The sequence below is a fragment of the Stegodyphus dumicola genome, chromosome 5 (assembly GCF_044657685.1).
Source record: "Stegodyphus dumicola isolate Sdum_Otavi_A_Nest chromosome 5, ASM4465768v1".
In the NCBI taxonomy this organism is placed as follows: Eukaryota; Metazoa; Arthropoda; class Arachnida; order Araneae; family Eresidae; genus Stegodyphus; species Stegodyphus dumicola.
In genome coordinates, this window is record NC_140772.1 from 144,526,030 (window position 1) to 144,549,331 (window position 23,302).

Sequence of the window (23,302 nt, forward strand, 5' to 3'; positions counted from 1 at the left end):
GAAATTTAATTTTAGGTGGTCGAGATGAAACGGATGGTAGCCGTTACTGGAAAAAGTTATTAAAGTCCAAGAAATGGTCTGTATTAGGTGATATTTAGAGTTTCGAAATGATATAATACAATCACAAATGAATGAGCGATTAGGAAGGAATACGTGTGTCGCGCCACTATCGAACTCCATGAGAGGTAAGTTTCTCTGTTACGGAATGGCAACGAGAGAGATTGTTGTTCAAAAGATGGATGATCGAACTGCGTTGTAACGATCATTTTTGAGGATGTTGCGTACTGTAAAATGAACTTATTACGCTGTGCTAAATAGTATTAAAATGCTATGTATTAAAAGATCTTTCATCTGATCTAAATTTTAACAAACCGCTCATTATTTTCTCTTAAACTCACAATGTTCACGACATTTCTGGCGCCCCCGGGTGGGCGTGTTTGTTGGAAACATGTCGGATGAAAGAATAGATAGGGTAAGTTGATTACCTTTTACTTCCGTTTTGAAGTTATTGATTATTGTTTTACTGAAGTTTAAAATACTTTTCTTGCCTAATTTTTATCTGAATATTTTAAACTTTTATGACAAAATGGAAGTGATGAAAAGAAATAAAACTGCGCAACGTTCAGCTTTTACTAAAGCATATAAAAGACTATATGAACTTTTAAATGATGATAATGTTGACGATGAAGAAGCAGAAATGTGTTTTTATTTGTTCAAGAAAAAGGCAGAAACATTAGAATTGACGCACGGTGCTTATTTAGATACTATAACTGATGATAAAGAATTCGAAACAGAATTTGAAATAACAGAGGACTATCGAGAGAAGGCTGTTAGGATACAGTTAAAATCGGAACGATTTCTCGATAATATTAAGAGTAAATTGAACGAAATCCAAAATACATCGTCAGAGAGTAGTCAGAAATTAGTTACTGATGAAAATACATGTAAAACTTTGTGCCAACGCCTACCGAAAGTAGAACTTTATAAGTTCGCAGTGATTTAAAAAATTGGCTTACGTTTTGGAATCAGTTTAAAAACATACATGAAAATAATAACTTAACGAATGCAGACAAATTCCATTATTTGATACAGTCAACAAAAATTAAATCAGAAGCTAGAGATATTGTAGAATCTTTTCCGGTGACGAACGAAAATTATCCTTTGGCTATAGAAAGCCTTACTGAGAGATATGGGCGTAAAGAACTTTTAATTGATTTTTATGTTCGAGATTTAATAAAACTTGTTTTGGATAACGCAGCGAAAAGGAAGCAGGATTCTTTGAGTAGTTTGTATAACAAACTTTCAACACAACTTAGAGCCCTGAGCAGTCTTGGTGTAACGACTGATCAGTGTGGAACAATTTTATATCCTCTTGTGGAAAGTGCTATTCCTATTCACGTATTGCGATCGTTTGAAAGACAACGAAAAATTACTGAATCTGAACGAAACATTTCGAGTCTTGATGCAATAATTGAATTTCTGAAAAGCGAAGTTCAGTCAGAAGAAAAAATAAAATTAAGCAGAGCGGATATTTTTTCTAAGTCTGATCGTAAGCACTTGGCAACTAGCCAAAATATTCCTTCCGCGTCGGATTTGATGAATCATGAAGCAATACCTTCTTGTTCGTTTTGTTTAAAAGATCATGAAACGCGTAATTGTAAAAAGGCGTTTTATATTCCGTTAGATGAAAAAATGTCTGCGGTAAAAAAGAAAGGTTTATGCAGAATATGCTTGGTTAAAGGTCACCTCAGTAACCAGTGTCGATTAAGTGTTAAGTGTCAGATTTGTTCAAAAAGGCATTTGAAATTTTTTTGTCCTAGTCTTGAATGTAATAAGTCTAGTGAAATGCATAACCAGGAAAATGATGAGAAAAAAGAGAAAACAATCGATTCTTTGCATTCGCGTGCTACGAATGAAGTTTCCCTTCAGACCCTAGTTGTGAACATAGAGGGTAAGAATAAACGGCGTAAAGTTAGATTAATGATTGATACGGGTAGCTCAAAAACTTATGTTTTAAAGTCTACTGCAGAAGAAATGGGTTTTGACTTGCAATGGGAGGAAGAATTTAGTCACTCTTTATTTGGTGGAAAGAAAACTGAAATTTATAAACATCAATGTTACAAGATTTATTTGAGTAGCCTTGATGGTAAATATTCGTGTAAATTAGATGCTGTAGACCATGATGTTATTTGTAATGATATTTCAAGCATAAGATATGATTCTTGGATTCGCGAATTAGGAAATAAGGGAATACGCTTAACTGATACCCAAGGGAATCCAGGCCCTATTGAAGTACTGTTAGGGGCAGACGTTGCAGGGAAGTTATTTACTGGCAAACGAGAAGAACTAAGAACAGGTTTAGTGGCTATAGAAACAAAATTGGGTTGGACTTTGATGGGTAAAGTACCTCAATCCGAACATCAGCACAATGTAAATATGACTATAGTTTCTATGTTATCTCAAGAAGACCTGCCTATTTCATCGTTGTGGGACTTAGAATAATTGGGTATCCGAGATCCTGTTGAACAAAAAACTAAAGAAGAGTCAAGAAGAGCTATTATGGTTCATTTCCAAGAAACAGTTCGTCAATTAGAAAATGGTAGATACGAGGTTGATATGCCTTGGAAAACTGAGCATGCAGTCTTACCTGACAATTATGACCTATCTTTGAAAAGACTCGAATCTACTACGAAGAAGTTGGAAAAAATCGGATATCGTGAAAGGTATCATGAAGTCTTTAATGAATGGCTGCAGGAAGGAGTGATTGAAGAAGTTCCCCAAAAGGAGTTGTCTTTACCCGTTGTTCATTACCTCCCACATCATCCAGTCATTAAGGAAACGTCCTCACTATCTTCCATGAAAATTAGACCCGTTTTTGATTCTTCGGCAAAGCTTTCTAATCAGCCATCTCTAAATGATTGCTTAGAGACTGGAATTAATTTGATTGAAACTATTCCGTCTATTCTAGCAAGATTTCGCTTACATGAAATTGGTGTGATTTCAGACATCAGAAGAGCTTTTTTATAGATATCTCTAAATGAAAGAGATCGAGATTTTTTACGATTTCTTTGGTATGGTGATGATGGTAGAGTGAAGACATTTCGTCACACCCGTGTGGTATTTGGCATTACTTGTAGTCCATTTTTGCTGATGGCGGTTATTGACTATCATTTATCCAAAGAAACGTGGAAAGAAAAATATTCTGAAGAAGTTCTTAAAAAATTACAAGATAGTTTTTATGTCGATAATTGCGTAACTAGTGTACAAAATAATGACGAACTAGAAATATTCATCGAATCTGCAACTAATGTAATGAAAGAAGGAATGTTTGATCTCAGAGGATGGGAAAGTTTTGGCATCAGAAAGTAAAACATCACCGGTATTAGGACTGGTTTGGGACAAAGATTTAGATACCTTGGAAATAGACACCGAATTTTTTTAATTTGATGAAAGAGAAAAAGTAACTAAAAGGAAAATGCTTTCACTAGTTAGTCGAGTATTTGATCCCATAGGTTTCCTTGCACCTGTTATGATTCAGCCTAAGATTTTGCTGCAGGTCGCTTGGAAGAGCAAAGAATCATGGGATGATGAAGTGAATGATGAAATAAAGAAGAATTTTTTAAAATGGGGAAAAAAACTGAAATACCTCAAAAATATAAAAATTCCAAGATGGTTAGGTGTGATGAAGGAATCCAATTTAAGTATCCATACTTTTGTCGATGCCAGCAAGACAGCTTATGCGGCATGCATTTTCTTAAGAAGTGAATCCAGTATGGGTTCAGTGACTGTTCAATTACTTCAAGCCAAATCACGAATAACTCCAACGAAGACTATTACTATACCACGACTTGAACTAATGGCTGCTACCATAGGTGCTAGGCTGTTTAGTTCTGTGAAGCAAGCTCTAAAACTTCCCAACATCAAGACGTACTTTTGGACAGATTCTTCCATAGTTCTTGTGTGGATAACTCGTCGAGAACAGTGGTCGGTATTCCTTACAAACAGAATAAGTGAAATTAGAAAATTGACAATTTCGGAAGATTGGTTCCATATTTCAACTGACCAGAATCCAGCAGACTTTTTGTCAAGAGGTTGTGGACCTAGGCAACTTCAGAAACGCAAGTGGTAGCAAGGGCCAGCCTGGTTGAAGAATCCGAAGGAGCAGTGGCCAAAGTCAGCTGTAAATATTAACGAAAAAGAAGTAGAGATAGAGAAACGAAAGTCAGTCATCTCTGCTAGTAACACAGAGCTAGAGTCAATTCCATTACAGTTAGCCAGAAGATTCTCTAGATTTTCAAAGATGATTAGGGTTATGGCTTGGATACTGCGTTTTCAACCAAAGGCCCAAGGACTTAAGAAAATGTAAGGAACTTCAAAATGAAGAATTGTTAAATGCACAAAGGACTATTTTCCGTGTAATACAAAAGGAATGTTACTCCAATGAAGAAACACGAAAAAATTTGAAAGGTCTAATATTTGAAGATGAAGAAGGAATTTTACGATTGAAGTCCAGATTGATAAATGAGGAAGAATCGAAAGATTTTATTTCTCCAATAATTCTACCATCGAAACATCTGGCAGTGAGAAGATTTATAGCCCAACAACATATTGCTAACAAGCATGCTGGGACATTAACTCTACTGACTATTTTACGGGAAAGATTTTGGATAGTGAAAGGGAAAAGAACTGTCCGGAGTGTTATCAAAGAATGCTTAACATGTAAAAGGCAAAAGGTAAAACATCTTGAGGTACCTTTTCCGCCTCTTCCAAAAGACCGAACAGAAGTAGCAGCAGTTTTTCAAGTATCAGGTGTAGATATAGCTGGACCTCTGTTGACTAAATCTAAACAAAAGGTGTGGATAGTACTTTTTACTTGCGCCGTATTTAGAGCTGTCCATCTTGAGCTAATACCTTCACTGAGTACCAACGACTTCATCCAAGCTATGCGTAGGTTTATAGCCAGAAGAGGACGAATTTCTGTGATGTATTCAGACAATGGTACTAATTTTACAGGACTAAATAATGCTCTGAAACAATTAGATTGGACTACAATTGAAAGTGAATTTAGAGTCAACGAAATTCGTTGGAAGTTTAACCCACCCTCCTCTCCATGGTGGGGAGGCTTCTGGGAACGCTTGATTGGGATTTTGAAAGATCTTTTGAGAAAAAATCTTGGACGCTCCTGTTTGTCTTACGAGGAATTGCAGACTCTCGTCTGTGAAAGCGAATCGATCATGAACAGCAGATCCGAGGAACAAGATCTGAAGACCTTGACCCCCTCAATGTTTCTTCAGGACATTCCATTAAATGATGTTCCTGATTTGGATCAAATTGAAAAGACTAATATTGTTTTGAGATGGAGACATATTCAAAAGGTTCGTGAAAATCTAAAACGAAGGTTTAAAAGGGAGTATCTGGGTTTCCTTCGTTCTTCAGTTAACAAAAGAGAAGATAAAATAAATGTAGGTGACATAGTGTTAATTGGTACAGATGATAAAAAAAGGCTCCATTGGCTGCTAGGGAGAGTACTGGAACTCTTTCCAGGAAAAGATGGAATCATCAGACTTGTGAAACTGCGAACTGAAAAGGGAAACATATTAAGACCAATCCAACGACTGTTATCCTTTGGAATTGACCCCAAATTACGAGCAAGTCGTATCGGAACCTCAGAAGGTTCCGGAAGTGGTAGCTGAAAATCCTGAGCTTAATACTGACTCTAATGAAACTGTTCGCGTGTCTCGCTCAGGACGAAAAATAAAACCAGTTAAAAGACTGGATTTATAAACTTCTAAACACTTTTGAACTTTCTGTGTTTGAACTCTAAAATATTGATTTCAATTTGCATTCTACTATTTTGAAATATTTCTATTATTATTATGCACGTTATTGTTATCTCAAAATTGTATGTATGTATTATCATTATTTTACTGTTTTGAGTTTGTATCCCCAAACTCAAGGTGGGGAGAATGTCGCGCCACTGTCGAACTCCATGAGAGGTAAGTTTCTCTGTTACGGAATGGCAACGAGAGAGATTGTTGTTCAGAAAAGATGGATGATCGAACTGCGTTGTAACGATCATTTTTGAGGATGTTGCGTACTGTAAAATGAACTTATTACACTGTGCTAAATAGTATTAAAATGCTATATATTAAAAGATCTTTCATCTGATCTAAATTTTAACAAACCGCTCATTATTTTCTCTTAAACTCACAATGTTCACGACAACGTGGGTATTCAACTATCTGGGGACTACTGATTTGATATTTTCATTTTTCTTTCAAAACAGTCTAGTATAATAATTGCATTGTACAGTTTTATGCAAAAATAAAATTATTTTATAAAGTATTACCTCTAAGTATCAAGTATTACCTCTAGGTTAGGGAGCTTAAATTAATCATTAAACTTAATGCTGGTTTCTAAAATTTTAAGTTTATTTAGTATATATTACTATAAGAACTAAAGAAAACTTATTGAATTAAGGATCTTTGTAAAAAAAAAAAAAAAAAAAAAAAAAGCACGCTTAAATATTTGCATTCCACTTCCATCTTCTGCTCTGTGAGGTCCTAACATCCAAATAACTGTGGCGTCATGGGAAAGACACTCTGCAAGGCAAATAGAAAAACATACATGTAGGTGTTTTTTTTTTTTTTTTTTTTTTTTTTTTTTTGGTTAGGGCGCAGCCCGGTCTACCTTGCAAAACAAAGTTTGCCCTATGACCCTGTACGGGCTACGCCAGTACAAAAATCACCACACAACTATACAAACACAAGAATCACACAATGCCAGTGGCTTCTTTATTGTTGTTAATAATCTTCATGATTTTATGCTCTATTTCTCTTGCCTTAAGTAAACAATTTTTCATAAAATGTATGTTCGCTCCATCTGGTTAACTTACATTCTGTAATAAAGCGGACATTGTCTCCTACTTTTGTACATACTTTACATAAATCGTTATCTTGAACATGGAATCTTTTCAGATAAAAGGCAAATCTCCCATGTCCTGTAATTAACTGATTCAAGTCAAATATTCATATTTTCCTTAGGAACCAAAATCTTCATGAACGTATTGTTTTTAGCAGAGTTTCCCATTGAGTCCGCCATTTATCTACAATGTTATACTGCATAATGTTAATGCATCTTCTCCTGTAGGTGTAATTTCTCAAGCAGGTAAACTTGAACCTATCCCATAGTTTTAACTCACGCTCATAGGAAAGTATGTTTTTTTATAATTTCTTGTTGCGTCAGAAATTATCGACGGAAAATGATGAAATAACGGATTATGTCGCAAGTTCATCACTTTTCTTTCCAAACGGGCAAATATCGGCAATAAGCCAAAGTCGGACATCGCAATATTCGATAAATTTTCTTCAACTAAAATTTCTGAAAAACTAACATGGTATTTTCTGCTAGTAGATAAAGAAACAAAAACAGAATCAATAGATTTATAATTGCAAAATTCTACAGTTGAGAAAAATGGTCGACAACAAAAGAATCTAAAAGAGGGATTTGTCTTCACAGGCCCATTTTACCAGCGGTCTCTGATTTTCCATAATCCACAGTTTTCTCCTGTCGTCTTAATCTTGTTGATCAAATTCTGAGATAAAAAAGAGCAGTTTCATCTCGCAACTTCAAGGTCCTGCGCTTCAGTGCTTTATTCTAAATCACGTGAAACGTTCAACCACTCGTGGATTTTGGCATTTCCCTTTCTCTCCCAAGCAACTACCCCCTTCTTCCACACAATCCCTTTTCTATATACAGTCTTTATTTCAGTTTTATTATTTTATTCATTTTTATCTCCGCAGATGTCTCGTTTCGTGGGGCTATGGGTATTATTATGAAGGGATACTTTTAAATTTCTAGTCATGTTCGGACATTGTTTTTCTTTTTACTGCATTTAAGATTTTGGATTGTAGTTTAGGAAAATCCTTTTGATGACTTTTAAGCTCTCATTTTTTTTAAAGGGTTTTTGTGTCGTATATTTTCTTTTACCGTTTCATTTGAATGACTAAGGAAAATCAGGTTATAAATCTAATATGTATCGCAAGTTGCGCGTTCGAGACATGGAAACACAAATTAAATTTCCTCAATCTTCCCAGTAGAACGGGGGATACAAAACTATTCCCCCCTTTTTTTACAGGGTTTGTATTGACGCTGAAGACTATACCCGATATGCTAATACAAACCAGCATATGGCTGCATCGTTATCGGTGTAAAAGTCGAGTCTTCTTTCAAGACCCAAAACATATACGGGAAGACGAGGAAGTCAAAGAAACATTTTGCTAATTCCTAGTTTTAGATTATAGAATTCTGAAATAATCTACTTCAAAAAGCCACGCTGTTTTAACTATAATAAAAGCTAACTGAAATTTTCAAAAAAAAAAAAGTTTTGATCTTAATTTAAATACTTAAAAACGTCCTCTTTACAGTTCATGGCTTTCCATTAGTAATTAGAAATCCACCTCTTTTCGCAGTATAGGCTGTACCAATGTCTGAGCGGTTTAAACCACTGAGTGCTGGTAGTTCGACCTAGTGGTCTATTCCAGGCGAACGAGCTGGCTGCAGGGTTAGTTTTAAGGGATTTTCTTATGTATAATGTGAATATGAGTCGAAAGTTCTCCATGGCACTCTTCTTAGGCAGACAACCCTCATGTGCTTTGCACAATTCAAATAATCTAACCTTTCACAATAACAGGAAAGAGAAATAACTCATATTTCAAATAAATAATTTAACAACCTGATAATAATAATTATCAGCTAACTAAAACTGAAAAATTCTGTTGAAAACAAAATAATTCCAAGTAAAATTAAGCCACAGTAGAAGCAATTTTTTTCTTTAAATGCAGAAGATGAGTTTAATTTATTTGACTATAGCGACCCACCAGCGGCTGAGCGGTAGTTTCGCTGAACACTAGTAGTTAGGCCCCAGGGATTCGAATCCCGGAGAACGGGTTACCTGCATGGAAGCATTATACATGACAAAAACAATTTTGCAAGGTGTATAGAGCCATTTTCCCTTAGTAAGTCCTCCACGGAGGTACCTACTAACGGCCTAGCGGTAAAGTCGCTGAACACTGGTAGTTCGGTCCAAGGATGGAATCCCGCAAACGGGCTCGCTGCATGGGCGTTTTTGTAGTTTTCCCCATGTGTAAGGTGTATGATTTGTCGTACACCTTGCACATGGTACATGGAACTTTCTAGAAGAAAGTTTCTTTTAGAAAGTTCCCACGAAGGCATCCCTCTCCTTAGGCAGATAGCTGTCGCGTGATTTTACCGTAATCAGATAGCTGTCGCGTGATTTTACCGTAATCAGATAGACCAAACCTATTTGACTGTGGCAAAGCACGCATTATCTGTGTAGGGAAACGGATGCCATCGTGAAGGACTTTTTGAGGCAGATTGTCTAGTATTTAAATGCAGTCTGGAATTTGGATGCGCGTCCAATTACCAGTGTTCAGCGATTTACCACTCCACCGCTTGTGAGAAAATTTAGAAGTTACATCTTGAAAAAAGAAAAAATGGTCGCAGATCAATAATAAAACCTGAAAGATTTATTAGTTTTTCCTTTTGGGCGTAAATCAGTATATTCTAAATGCAAATCTTCAAATTTCTCACAGCTGAACTTGAGTCCGAAAAATCATATAGGCTGCAGAATCTATGAATTCTTCTGGAATTCAGATGCAGTATAGCATCCTTAACAACTGAATTACGAAATTTCTTAAAGAAAGGAAACAGTTTGAACAAGTTCAGAATATATACAATTCATACAGCCACCTTATTGGGAAAGGCTTTTACGGATCTTTGAAATTAAGTTCTCCAACATAGCTATCTGGCAAAGCAGTAAGAGTTCCATTTGAAGTTTTTGGCTTAGAAATAAGTGTTTTGTTGGCGAACAGGCTGGCTACACGGTCTATCGTGGTCCACCTCATACGTACTATGAAGCCAGTTTTCCTTCGAAAGACCTCCACGGTGGCATCCAGCACGAGAACAGATACTCTAACGTATTTTGCCTTAATCAGTTAACCAGCCAACCGAACTTGCAAGGATTTGAAACTAACTTTTACACCGCTTATCATTGATTGCACATCAATATTTAGCCAAGATCATCCGAATAACTCATAATGTATATTTATTATCCGAATATTACTTAAGTTATATTAGCTTACTATATTATTATTATAAGAACATATTATCCGAATACACTTCGGATAATAAGCCTTGTACAGATAATAATCATAAAAAAGTTTAGAAAAAGAAACTCCGGAAACTGAAAGGAATAGTTTTACATAATTGGCTAAGTTTTTTTTTTTCTTTTTTTTTTTCTTTTTTTTTTTTTTTAAGATTTCTCCGCATTCAGCTGTTCGCTAACGGAATTTCACTTGCATCCGGCTTAAGTCTGCCCGTGCTGTCAGCGACGAAACTTGTAGAACATTGTTTCATGAAACCCGAAACAAGATTTCATCAGTTACTTAAAATTAGAAAACAAGAAGTTCTGTAAAATGCATACTTATGACTAGTAATGTAAAATGCATACTTATGGAGTCATACTTATGACTTTACTTTTGATTTGGTTTACTTAATTACGTCAAAGCACTCGAGAGCTATCTGCCTAACTTTAAGAATGCATACTGAGGGCTTTATAAGGGAAACTATCTCGTTTACATGTTACATAGGGAGAAAACAACGAAAATGCTCCTGTAGCCAGTCCGTTCGCCGAGTTTCGAACTCCAGATCGAGCTACCAATATTCAGCGATTTACCGCTCGGCCGCTGGCGGGCCTACTTGAACTAATGAATATATATAAATTGAATGCTCGAGTTATTACACGTTTTGATACTAGAAATATCAAACACATTTTTCAGATATGTACATTAACAACAAAAACTGCTGTGATATCGCCTGAATTATGCGTAGAAGAATGGGCTTTAAAATGCAATCCATTCGTGTGAACGCATCTTAAAGCCAAGCAAAACAAAAGGTGACCCTGAAGTTGCATGTTAATTATTTGAATTCATCTTCTTGATAGAATCACGGTAGCACTAAAGGTTACATGTGACTATATCAGACTAATAAATAAATAAATAAATAAATAAAAATCAGCGATCGAATTCCACATATTGTAGCTTTTTTTAAATAATCCTATTATATCATTTTTATTTTGTACTGTAAGAAATGCAAAAGCAATTTAATTAAATTATCTCCCTTGTTTGGTAAATTCTATTTACGTTTTTTATTTTCTTTACATACATATATATAATATATATGTAAAGATATAAACATTATGTAAATATTTATAAAATATTATATGTATATTATAATGAAACAGAAAAAAAGCATTTTTATAAATATGCATTATCAGAATATCCCAAATTAAATAAAAAAATTTTATAATTTGAATTATTTTAAATTCATTTCCATGAAATTAATAAACGTTAAGTCATCTTTAAAAATATATAGAAGTAATATATTTATCCTTGAGAACTGCTAAATGAACTTCTTAAAGCGCTTCTAAAAACTATTTGCTTTTGTGCCAAGTTGTTAAATCAGATATCATTTGAATTTCAAAAGAGAAATAAATAAATATTGAAAATTTTTACATTAAAAAAGTTTGTTCCCTATTTTTAAGAGAGAAAAAAAAAAAAAAAAAAAAAAAAAAAAAAAGAAGAAGAAAAGTTTTACAGAAAACTCCTGCGGTTTATGTAGCAAATTTTCTTGGCTAATTTATTGAAAGAAAAGTAATTTAATTACTAAAACTCAACGTAATAAATTTCTGCTCTGACGTATAAACTGTAGCTTTACATCAGCTTGTATTTTACAAGCTGATGCTTGTAAAATACAAGCAGCATGTAAAATATCAGCTTGTATTTTACAAGCTGAAGATATAGCTGTTATGCTACCCCTCAAGAGAAGTAGCCAGATCAAGTTCGAAAAATTAAATGGATTATTTTTTATTTTAAATGGATTTTTCTTTTTATTCCGAGGTGAGTGTATAACGTAGGCGAAGGCCATTTGCAAAGAATAAGGACACATTACTATGTTATTGACACGCGTATGCTTCTCCATCAATGTAACGCGCTGAAAAAGTTTATTTTTCGATAAAGTACTTTATTGCGTCATTAAACATGTACATTTTCCTACGGTGTAAAAGTAACAAAAGAAAGTTTTGGTATGTTTAATTATGACAAAGTACGCGAGGGCTATCTGCCTAAGGGAAGGGATGCCTTCGTCGAGGACTTTCTAAGGGAACTGGCTCGTATGCTTGTTACACACGAACGAAACCACGAAAACTCCCACACAGCCAGTCCGTTTGCCTGGAATCGGAGCCGAGAAAAAATTTTTAAGTTTTCAAAACAAATAAATTTAGCATTAGGTTACTACTGCAAAGTTGTTATTACAGTTGCTAAATTACTACTACACTTACTGCTACAGTGTGAGTAAAAATTCTTTTTATATTGAGAGTAGGAAGATGATTTATGAATACTATGCCTAAAGAATTCTTGTTTAAAAATTAATTTAGAATTAAAAGGAAAATGAAATAGTTAAAATTAAATTGAGGTTTGATGAAAGTACCTTTTTTCTTTTTAAGGGAAAAAATTTGAGAGAAACGAAAATTTCTTTTCAACTGTACATGCGTTCTTTAACTTCTTCATTTTCACAGAAACAGTTGTTTTCCGCATGTGTAACGTGAATATGAGTCATGTTCCCTTAGAAAGTCTTCCACGAAGGCATCCCTCAACTTAGGCAAATAACCATCATATGCTTTAACATATTAAAATAACCTAACCTACAGCAAAAATAGTACATTAAAATTAGCGCTCATTTGGCATAAATAAAAAATAATCGTTTGTTGTTCGATAGATAAAGACAAAGTACGGGTTGGTTATGTTGAAGCTGATAACAGAAGGGATGCCTTTGAGGAGAATTGTCAATGAGAAACTCGCTCGTTGTCGTATTACATATGGGAAAATCGCCAAACAGCCAATCCTTTCTCTGAAATTCGCCCTTAGGCAGGGTTATTTTTGTCTAGCAAAGCGCACGAAGAATATTTGCTAAGGGATGTCTCCGTGGAAGTCTTTTTTAGTTTTAGCCAAACCTGGTTCGTTCAACCCGGAAGGCAGGTCCGTTCCCCTGGAGTTCAACCGTGGAGGTAAGTCTTACTTCCTACCTCCATGAGTTCACCAGGGTCGAATTCCTTGTATTTAGCGTTCTTAAAAACCAAACATATTTTTAACTATTATAACATTCCTGATTATACCATAATGGAAACAAAAACCTTGCCTCTGATGATAGTGAAGAATTTCCTAAAATAAAGTCAAACTAATTAAATGTAATTCTTCTTACGTTTATCTTTTCCATACTATGACTTCCATTGGTCCTCGAAAGTTTGTTAACGTAATAATACACATGGAATATGGTTTGCATTTATTCAGTTAAGGCAAATAACACGAGGTCTATCTTCCTAAGGGGAGGCGGGAGGACTAAGGGAAACTGGCTCCTACGTTACACATGGAGAAAGCCACGGCAATGCTCATGCACACAACCTGTTTGTCGGGATTAAAACCACAGACCGAACTACCTGTGTTCAGCAACTTTACTGTTGGGCCACTGGTGGGACCATTTTGAATACAGAAAATTCTTGATTTAATTTAAATGGATGTAAAAAAGGGAAAAAATGGAGTAATTTTTGTGAATTCAGCTAGCGTAATTTCAGGAAAATATTTAATACTTTTAATTAGATATTTAATGATTAACTTGCATTTCTGTTTAAATCAATCAGATTTAAAAGTAGAAAAACATATTCTTAAAAACTGGTTTTAAAATAGCTTGGTTTTTTATTCAGTAATGGAAATATTAAATTTGAAAGTTAAATACCTTATGTTTACTGAATGGCAACACGCCAGTGTGTTACCATTCAGTAAAGCATAAGATGCCATTCACGTATTTTGTTTCAGGCATGTCAACATACCAACGCGTGGAGATAACTATTCTAGTTGAGATACTAGCAACACAATGCTACCAAATCAAATGCAGATATTTTTCCGAAAACTAGGTTTAAATTCACAAAAATCCGTTTTAAAAATTTTTGATTCATAATATTCAATAACCGATACACAAAAATTTGTGTCAAGTCTTTATAACTAACTAAAAGGAAAAATTAGGAAAAAGTATTGAAAATTAGTGTGCAAGGAACATTTTAAATCTTTAATTAAAATAATAATTTGTTTTAAAAATTTTTTATTTAAAATAAATTGAAATTTTGATCATATTGTAACATCAGTTTATAAAATATATGTATATGTGTCAAATTTCTTGTTGAAAACACAAACTTAAAAAACTCATTTTTAAGTCCACCGTCCCTTTAAAATTGAATCTGCCTGTTATTGATTAGTAATATAAGCAATTTGAAGGCAATCAACGCAGCAATTTATTTATTTTTATTTAAATCTAGGATAACGGCTCCGCTCAGAGAGTTCGTACGAGGTTGTGTGGTAGTTGGAATAAAAGGATAAACTTTAAAATAAAAAAAGTAAAATAAACAGATAAAAAGGTTTCAGATTTTAAATTACATCCACAGGGGCGTTTTTTTTAAACGCTTTGTGTGTTACCTTTATGTATAAAATATGTTCTACGTACTCAAACTATAAAACTTAGTTCAATAGCAAATTAATTTATTTCATTTTAGAGCATATCTTTAGAATTTCCAATACACAGTCTCGCGCGCTGGAGATAAAAATTTTTTCTTTTCCCCTCACAGTGTTGCCATTGCTCGCTTTGAAATCATTTAGTTTTTTAATCAAAAATTCCTTGAAGTGTTACAAAATATGAAATCGATAATAAAACAAAATTTCAAATTCAAATTAGGGCTTCCACGTGCCTATATTTATAGAAGATTACGTTATTCAAATTTTAATGATACCGTTGTTTTATCAGAATGCGAGAAACATACATACATTTATGCAGATTCTTCATTATTTAATTTCTTTAAAAATAAGACAGGGTGATAATATAGGGTGGCAACGATTTGAAAAAGTGATACAGCATTTTAAAGTTTTCAACGCAAAATGCTAAAACGAAATTGATAGTCCTTCAGGGCAAATTGTCCCTTTGGACTAATAAGAGGTAATTTTTTTTTTTTATTGAAACATATTCAATCTACTTATAATACTTGCAATACTTATCTACTTACAATACTTTTACTTTTTTGTGTTTGTTATAAACAACATTTATCATTTTGTTTTCCGAGATATATACGTAAAAATGTTTCGACTTTCCTATTTGAGAGCGGCCCACCAGCGGCCGAGCGGTAACGTCGCTGAACACTGGTACTTCGGTCCGAGGTTCGAATCTCGCGAACGGGCTGGCTACATAGGCGTTTTCGTGGTTTTCCCCATGTGTAACGTGTATACGAGCCAGTTTCCCTTAGAAAGTCCTCGACGAAGGCATCCCTCCCTTAAGGCAGATAGCCCTCGAATGCTTTGCCATAATCTAATAAAACCAAACCAAACCAAACTAAACCTATTCGAGAGCTAGCTACGTATAGCTGACCGTGACAAAAAGGAGTCTTTTGAGTGTTTTAAAGTGAAATGGCTTTGAAGTTAATGCCGCAAAGTTTTAAAGTTTGTCCTTGTGCTTTGTTAATTAAAACATTATTGGCTAATTTGATTGGAAATTGCAGTTTTAAATTAGAATGGCAGCTCAGATATCAGTGGTATTCTGGGCATAAATACTATGTATCCTTTCCAGTCATAAGTTCGGCTTCGATGATATTATTCGATAGCTGTTTGGCGACCATCCATGTTCCATTACATAGTTTGGGTGAGTTGAGATTTCTGAGCAGTATCTTCGGAGACCAGTTTTCAGTCGGAGGCAGTGCAATGGCAAAGAGTTTAAAGATTGTGTAGGGAAGTTAACACTTTCTTCAACGTTTACCATCCTGTCAATCGATTTACATATTCTCTCTTTACCGGAATTTTCTTTTGAATATTAAAGTTAATATTGTCAATAATATTATTATTAGTTGCCAAAATTTCCGTTTGAAATAGTCACTCCGCATTGGTATAGTTGCGAACAATGTTTGGATAAATTGGGTCGATGAGTTCTTTTCCAGTAGTGGCTACGTAACAGAAATCGCTGTTGAGTTCAATGAGGCTGGTCGTCTGGAATGCTTCATTTGTTAGGTTGTACTGTTTACTTGACCTTGTCCGCGCTTCTCGTATTTTTCATGGCTGGCTTGCGTTCGTAGTCTTTTACTATAAGGTTGTGTAGCAATTCTTGATTCTTCAGTTCATTCATTTCGTTCTTCTTCGGTTTCTGTGCTTCTCACGGTGCTCATTCGCCTTCGTTGGGAACGTAAACGTGATTCGCGCTCTTCGCTGTTCTTTATGTTTTTGGCTTTTTGCTTCAGAACTGGCAAGTCCGCCTGCTCTTTTATGTTTCGGCATTGTATAAAATATAAATCTTTTTTTTAATTAAGAAATACACTAAGTACACTTTATTTTCGATTTATGTTCCGTTACTGTATCACTTTGAATACTTACACATCACTGTTTGTTTTTATTCACTGATAAGAAAGTGATGTTTGAACCCCGACGGTTTAAATGTACCGTAAGGTATTTTTCATTCTTTTAAGCATAACATTTTTCTTAAAATCTATATTTTTGTAGTGCAACAGCTTAGACTTTTATAAAACAAATTCATAATCAAAATCGCTCTTGTTAGTTATCGAAAAATAACCAAGACGTGATTTTTGCGTAAATGTCACTAAACTATACAGATTGCTATTATCCATCACACTATGAATGTTTCTTTCATGCGAAAGTGTCCCTTTTTCGATTTCTATGGAACTGTCGTGTGTCGAAATACTATCAGAATCTTGTCAAGCGAGCTTCTGAATGTAAACAAAGAACACCCCATCTGGTGACCCAAGCTTCAAAGCAGTGCTTCACTTTTAGCGCGGGTTGGCCCCTCCTCTCTTTCCTACCTCCAAGGCAGAGGATGGGGGGGAAGCAATTTTCGGGAGTATGATTCACCACCTGACGTTGCATATAAGGAAGAAAAGTTGTTTATTTAGTTTTGGCTTTGGTACAGGGAAAACATGCGTGTTCATTAAAAACAAAGGATTAAAAAAAAAAGCACTAAAAGCAAAAAATAAGCACTAAAAACAAAAAAAAATAAGGGCTTTAAAGAAAAAGTAAGCACCTATAAGGGCCTTTATATTTTATTTTCAAATATAAGGACTTATAAGCACTTGTAAGGACCGCTACGAACCCTGTTCATAGCACATTTTGCAACTGCTCAGCCCCATTTTCACAGGAATGTACGAGAGCAGAAAAGTGTGTTCCAACAACCCTGCATCAGGAATTCTTAAACGTATACTGGTGTGCTGCTTTTGAAAGTTTTGTAATTTTCTGATTGAATTGTATAAAGTGTAAGTGCGAAGAAAATAATGCTTAATCACAGAGCTAAAAAGATAAAAAAAGGGGGTTAGTAGGAGGGAGTGCAACAGCAGACAGGCAGACTGCGAACCTGAAAACCTTAGCAAACCGTTTTGGGCGAGCCTTAATATTCTGTCGAATATAATTTCAGACTTTTTAGTTTTCATTTATTTATTTATATTTTTTCAAAGGAAGGTAGTTTTCATTGTACTGTGGATCTTTTTTTTTTTTGTACCGAAAATAAAAGACCCTTTTGCTTGGATCGAGTTTACTATAAAATCAAAGCTAACTTAAATTTGGAATTTTTACCTGATTTTATACTTGACACTGACGTTTCTTTTGACATTAAAAAATAATTCACTAATTTACAAATCGCAGAATTACTTAGCTCATGAGTATATCGACTATTTCAGAGGTGAGGTAAGAATAAACCAATAAAATTTATTGAAATGCATCTCGGTTTCAGATTTAAGTTTTTAAGTAATTAATTTTACTCACTGCTTAAAAATTAAGAAAATGTAATTTATTAATTACCTACGATGAGTTTTCAGTAAGTTTCATTTGAATTAGCAGCATGAGCTTTTACACAAGTTGTTCTTCTACGAAAGTAAAATATCGGACAATAAATAAATGCTTTTACTTATTTATTTTTTCTTTGTTGTAAATTCTTCTTTAAGGATGTTTGTTACCTTGGTGGAAAATATCAGCATGTCTACTTTTTAAAGATCAGAATTCAAAGGAACCAGATCACAAATTTGTGCTTATAATTGTTATTTAAATTTATTTCATGAATTAAAAAAAGATAATTTTTTATACTTGTAACGTTTGAGAAAAAATAATTAACACGAGGTATGAAAAAAGAATCGTCTGAAAACGTGTACTGAAGAAATAAAATAATTCATATTTTATCGTAAGAAAATATTTGTTATTTTTAAATTTTCAGTATGTTAAAGATTGATATTTTATGAAAATGTATTATATTGGTTAATTTTAATATTCGGGGTCATAACAAAGTTTTTGTCTTTATAATTAATATCGCAGGAAGATTAAAATACATTTTATTAATTTTACAAGAATAATTTATGTTGTGAATATTCCAAACATGTAATATTAAAGAATATTTGTTTCTGTCGAATAATGTGAGTGAGAATATGTATTTGGCTACGGGAAGGTTACCTTTAAAATTAATTTCATTGGTTAAAAGGCTTTTTTACAAAAAGTAGACAGTTATTTTAAATGGTTGACTCTGTTTCAAACGATTCACATATACCTTGAAAAGATGACACATACTTTATGTGGTATAAGTGTTAATGGTGGTTTATAATAGAGCTAAATAGACAAAGGAATAAAAGGGGGATTGGTAAGAGGGAATGTAACAGACTCTTAGACTGCGAGCTTAGCGACAGCATAAAAACTTTAATCCTCTTGGGCGACCGATAAAATCGTAATTCTTTCAGAATTTTGATTGCTATTGCTTTTATTTTAAATATTTTTCACCATTATTTGCAGCTACATTGAATATTTTAGAATATTATTTCCGGGTGCTTTTCGCGTGTGAAAATACATGGTACTAAATTAAAATTTACTTTTGATTTATTCATAACTAAATTATAAGTGACCCTTATGGTTACAAATGTGTTGAATCTTTACATTTCATGAGTTAAATGCGTATTTGCACGGCATGAATTGCGGTAGGAGGAGTATTTAGTCTAAAAGACTTTGACTCCTAAAGTAGTTACCCTACGGGGTATGTCGTAGTGGGGATAAAGTGGAGAATTTTTTAGTCCTAGTTGTAGAAAAATGCAATTATTATGGTAGTTCTGCTCGTGCTGATGTGCTGTGCATTTGCAGCAATGAATATAACAAAGTTTTATCTGTGGCGCCCTTCGTTGGTGAACCTATAAAATAAAAACCATTTAAAGTTTTGAGGTACAATCGTATAATGCATTATATAAAATAATGTAATGTACTAAATTTTGAAGCGAAATTTGCACAATTTATTCTTCAGATCTGAAATCATAACTTAGTATTTATAGGAATAAGAAAATCTTCTGTAGTTTCAGAATTGCTATTACGGCGATGTAGAAAATATTAGTAGAAAGTTAAAAAAATATAAAAATATCAATTTAAGTAGATTATGAGTACAAACACATCAACAAAAAGACCTCATTTAAACCGTTATTATTTTATCTGGCGTTTAAAAGATAAATTTTTGTTTTATTCGGCACAACGAAATCCATCCTTTTTAAGCTACCTAGATATATGCGAAATTCCACGATTCTCTGACCGTCGCAAAGACTTGGATTTCAGGTCTTTGCTTACATTTTTCTTTTAAGCAGAAATATCGGTTTCGCTTTGTCATACTACATTCTCGTCGCAAAATGCGTAAGATGTTGGGTCATGCGACGTCGTTTTGAAATGCGTTGTAAAAGTGCACCTGTAAATTTCATTCTAAATAAAAAAATAAAATAAAAAAATTGAAATAATAATAATAATAATAAAAAAACGCAAGTACAAATGCTTTATTTTACTCATTTATACATTTTTGTAATTTTTCACAATTTTATTTAAAATACTGTAATTTTATGTTTGCTATATACTTTATTATTATTCGACACCATAAATATTGAAGAGTATACATATTCACTTCTAACAAAATGGCTGTTATAACTGAATACAAGGACAGAGAATGGAAAAATATTCACCAAAAGAAATTAGGAAAAAACACGCAAAAAATAAGTTAAAGAATATATATATTTCTCACTTACGTATTTTTTTAAACCAAGTGTTTAAAATAGTTGTTAGGAAAAAAATATACAATTATAATGAGTCCTAGATTGATTTGACATGTCCAACTAGCAATTAATAATAAAAGACACAAAGAACTTGTTGAAAGAACTAGTTGATTTTAAATTGCTTAATTTGGTTATCAGTAAGAGGCAGGTTATATACTGTGAAGACTGGAGAAAAAAAAAGTATTTTATGCTTCGCCGAATGGAAACAAATTGGAGCGTGAACATATTTCTTTGAAATTGCTGGTTTTGATGAAATTTGAAAGACAAATATCATAAGTCTTGCAGAGTGGCCATCTATTGCTTTGAAATCGCCAAGTTTGTTAATGAAAGTTAGTGCAAAGTATTAACTTTGCAAAAAGTAAATCTAAAAACTCGAAATTCGATGCGCACGTGACCAGGTGTATGATAATATGTAGTCAAAACGGTGATCGTGAAATTTTAAATTGCCTTATGTGTGTTAAAATACTGCTAAGATTTTTTAGCAAATATCAATTTTAAAATTAGGTTAAGGCTTTCCATTTTGTTCTTTTTCTTTAATAAACATTAATTTATATTGCATTTATAGTAATTACGCACATGCTATTTAAAAGGAAAGATTCAATAGAGAGTTTCTTGCAAAACTGATATCTTTTTTAATGATGTAGTATAAAAATTGTCATAATTTTAAATAGTTTTAGTATTAATGTATTTAAATACAAGGTTATTTATAATTACATGACGTGAAACATTTCAGTTTTTTAATGTGTCAGATTTGTTTCACATACAGCTTTGCGAATTGAGCAGACATTTATTTATGTGTTATGCCAAGATTTATTTGAATGCCACGAAAATGCCGTAGATGCGAACAAAAAGCTGGCTGATACCACAGTTGCATGAAAATAATGGCAGATTCCTCTTTGAAGTCTCAGCTTGTCCTTCAATACGAGAGAAAGTAATATCGATATGTTTTCCAAAGTATCAAAATTTGCCACAAAGCAGAGATGGTTGAGGAAAGTATCTGATTTTCAGTTTGCCACTGTAATGGGATGCAGGAGTAAATATAAGGCACTTTATGAAACATGCTAAGCCTAATTTTTATATTTTTTTGGTTGCTTTAATTAGAAATATTCTGTATTTTAAAAGCGGCATTTTTCTTCTTCATTTTTTAGCAGTTTCTTAAACCACTTGGAATTTCTCTGATATAGGGGGCTCCACTGCTGCTTCTACAGGATGAGCTGGAAAAGAAAAGAATTTTACTTACAAAAAGTGTTAACTGTATTTTGGATAGCTAGTCCGTAAGACGTTTGGCCTCATCTGGCCGCAACACTACCAGGCATTGATTCAATAATTTTCTGGAATTTTACATCTTTCCCCTAAAGTTTCTCAATAGGATTAAGTCATTTAGGGTTTCTAGGTAACTAATTCATGACGCAGAATTCAGAGGCATGGTGATGTCAGCATGCAGTAGGCAACTGGGACCTGTGAGAGGTGCAATTATCTTGCTGGAATACTGAATTTCCGTATGAAAGACAGGTGACGGAGGATGGGAACGCCTGAAGTTTAACAGAGGTTAACAGGCATATGTTATATAGCCCTACAGGGGCAACTGTTGAACATCTAGTAGTTGAGGTACATTTGCATTAACTTGTTGATACAGGCATGGTTAAAGAAACACTTAATAGGTTATATAAATGGATAGAGAAGATTGGCCAGCAACTCCACGTACCGAAGCATACGGAGGGAGATTGATACAAGTAGCAAAACACCGAAATAGTGCCAAAGAGAAAACAGCCCAAACCATGATTAAGTCGCCATGGCCTGGCATGCAGGATCCATTGCTTCATGAGCATGACGCCTTATTCTGAGTGTGTCGTCGTTTTTAAGACTGATTACTTCCTCATACCAGTTTCCAGAGTCCATTTTCCGTGTTCTGTTGCTCAGGGAATACTCGCAGCTAAGATCAACATACACAGAGCAATGGTTCTTTCTTGGGCACCCGAAGCACTTATGAAGAAATGTGGGTCGCATAGTCGGTTTACTGACTGAGCTGGGTGATAATTTAAGGTAATGTTTGGCTTGGCTGGCAATGCAGAACTGGGGTGAGACGTCTTTGGAATTTGCTCGCTTGCTATGTATTTTCTTGCTAACCCGGTATTCGGGGAAAAGTATTTGACAATGTCAACCCTATCTCTGTGACACTTTAGGGAACTGAAGGGCAACGTGTGTGGGTGTGAGTGGGAGAGTGTGTGTGAGTGCGAGTATGCGAGTCAAAGAGAGAGTATGAGAATGCGAGAGCGAGAGAGAATGCCTGTGAGTCAAAGAGTTAGTGTGTGATTGTGAGAGCAAGAGAGTTTGTGAGTGCAAGAGTGCGAGTGTGCAAGAGAGACTGTGTACGTGCCAGAAAGTATGTGACTGAGTGAGAGTGTGTGTGGGTGTGAGGAGTGTTTGAGAGAGAAAGTGCAATCACACACTCTCTCACAGTCACACACTCTCTCGACTGTGAGAGAGTGTGAGCAAGAGCTAGAGAAAGTGGGAGTGTGAGCGAGAGCTAGAGAAAGTGGGAGTGTGAGTATGAGTGCAAGAGAGAGAGTGAGTGGGTGCAAGAAAGTGTGTGTGTGTGCACGAGTGCGAGAGTGATAGAGAAAGAGCGAGTGAGAGGATGAGTGGAAGAGAGAGAGTGAGTGTGAGGAATGTTTGAGAGAATATACTCTTTTTCGTGACACACAGTCTTTCGCACTCCCTCTCCCTTGACTGCAAGAGGGAGTGTGTTTGAGTGTGCGAGACAGAGTGCACTCTCTCTAGCACAATCACTCTCGCTCTCACACTTTCTCTCGCACTCTCTCTCTCTCTCTCTCGAGTGCGAGAGGGAGTGAGTGTGTGCAAGTGTGAGAGCAACAGAGAGTGAGTGAGAGTATGAGTGCAAGAGAGTGAGTGGGTGTGAAGAACATGTGAGATACTCTCTCTCGCTCACACACCTCTCTTTCATTCCCCTCTCTCGAGTGCGACAGAGTGCGTGAGAGAGTGTGTGAAACTACGGAAGAGAGAGTGCACGTGAGTGAGAGTATGAGTGCAAGAGAGAGAAAGTGAGTGAGTGAG

At 34.6% G+C, this 23,302-nt stretch overlaps 1 protein-coding gene and 1 long non-coding RNA gene across 11 annotated transcripts in view; one reads left to right on the forward strand and one right to left on the reverse strand.

Annotated features, from left to right (window-relative positions):
* LOC146997260 (inositol polyphosphate-5-phosphatase A-like) overlaps positions 1-23,302 on the reverse strand; it is a 202,156-nt gene that overhangs the window by 52,509 nt on the left and 126,345 nt on the right. For 8 of the 10 annotated variants that reach the window (XM_085816255.1, XM_085816253.1, XM_085816254.1 and 5 more), the window contains one exon: positions 19,197-19,330. The exons of 1 other annotated variant lie outside the window; for it this stretch is intronic. In XM_085816255.1, the coding sequence (XP_085672381.1) occupies positions 19,242-19,330 (89 nt within the window). In that variant the 3' untranslated portion in view covers positions 19,197-19,241. Of the gene's footprint in view, positions 1-19,196; positions 19,331-19,936; positions 21,442-23,302 lie in introns of those variants that run through there. One more of the 10 variants, XM_085816250.1, reaches the window with a different exon arrangement.
* LOC146997261 (uncharacterized) overlaps positions 248-23,302 on the forward strand; it is a 29,022-nt gene continuing 5,967 nt past the window's right edge. The window contains exon 1 of the long non-coding RNA XR_015040982.1: positions 248-472. This is a non-coding gene — a long non-coding RNA (uncharacterized LOC146997261). The remainder of the gene's footprint in view (positions 473-23,302) is intronic.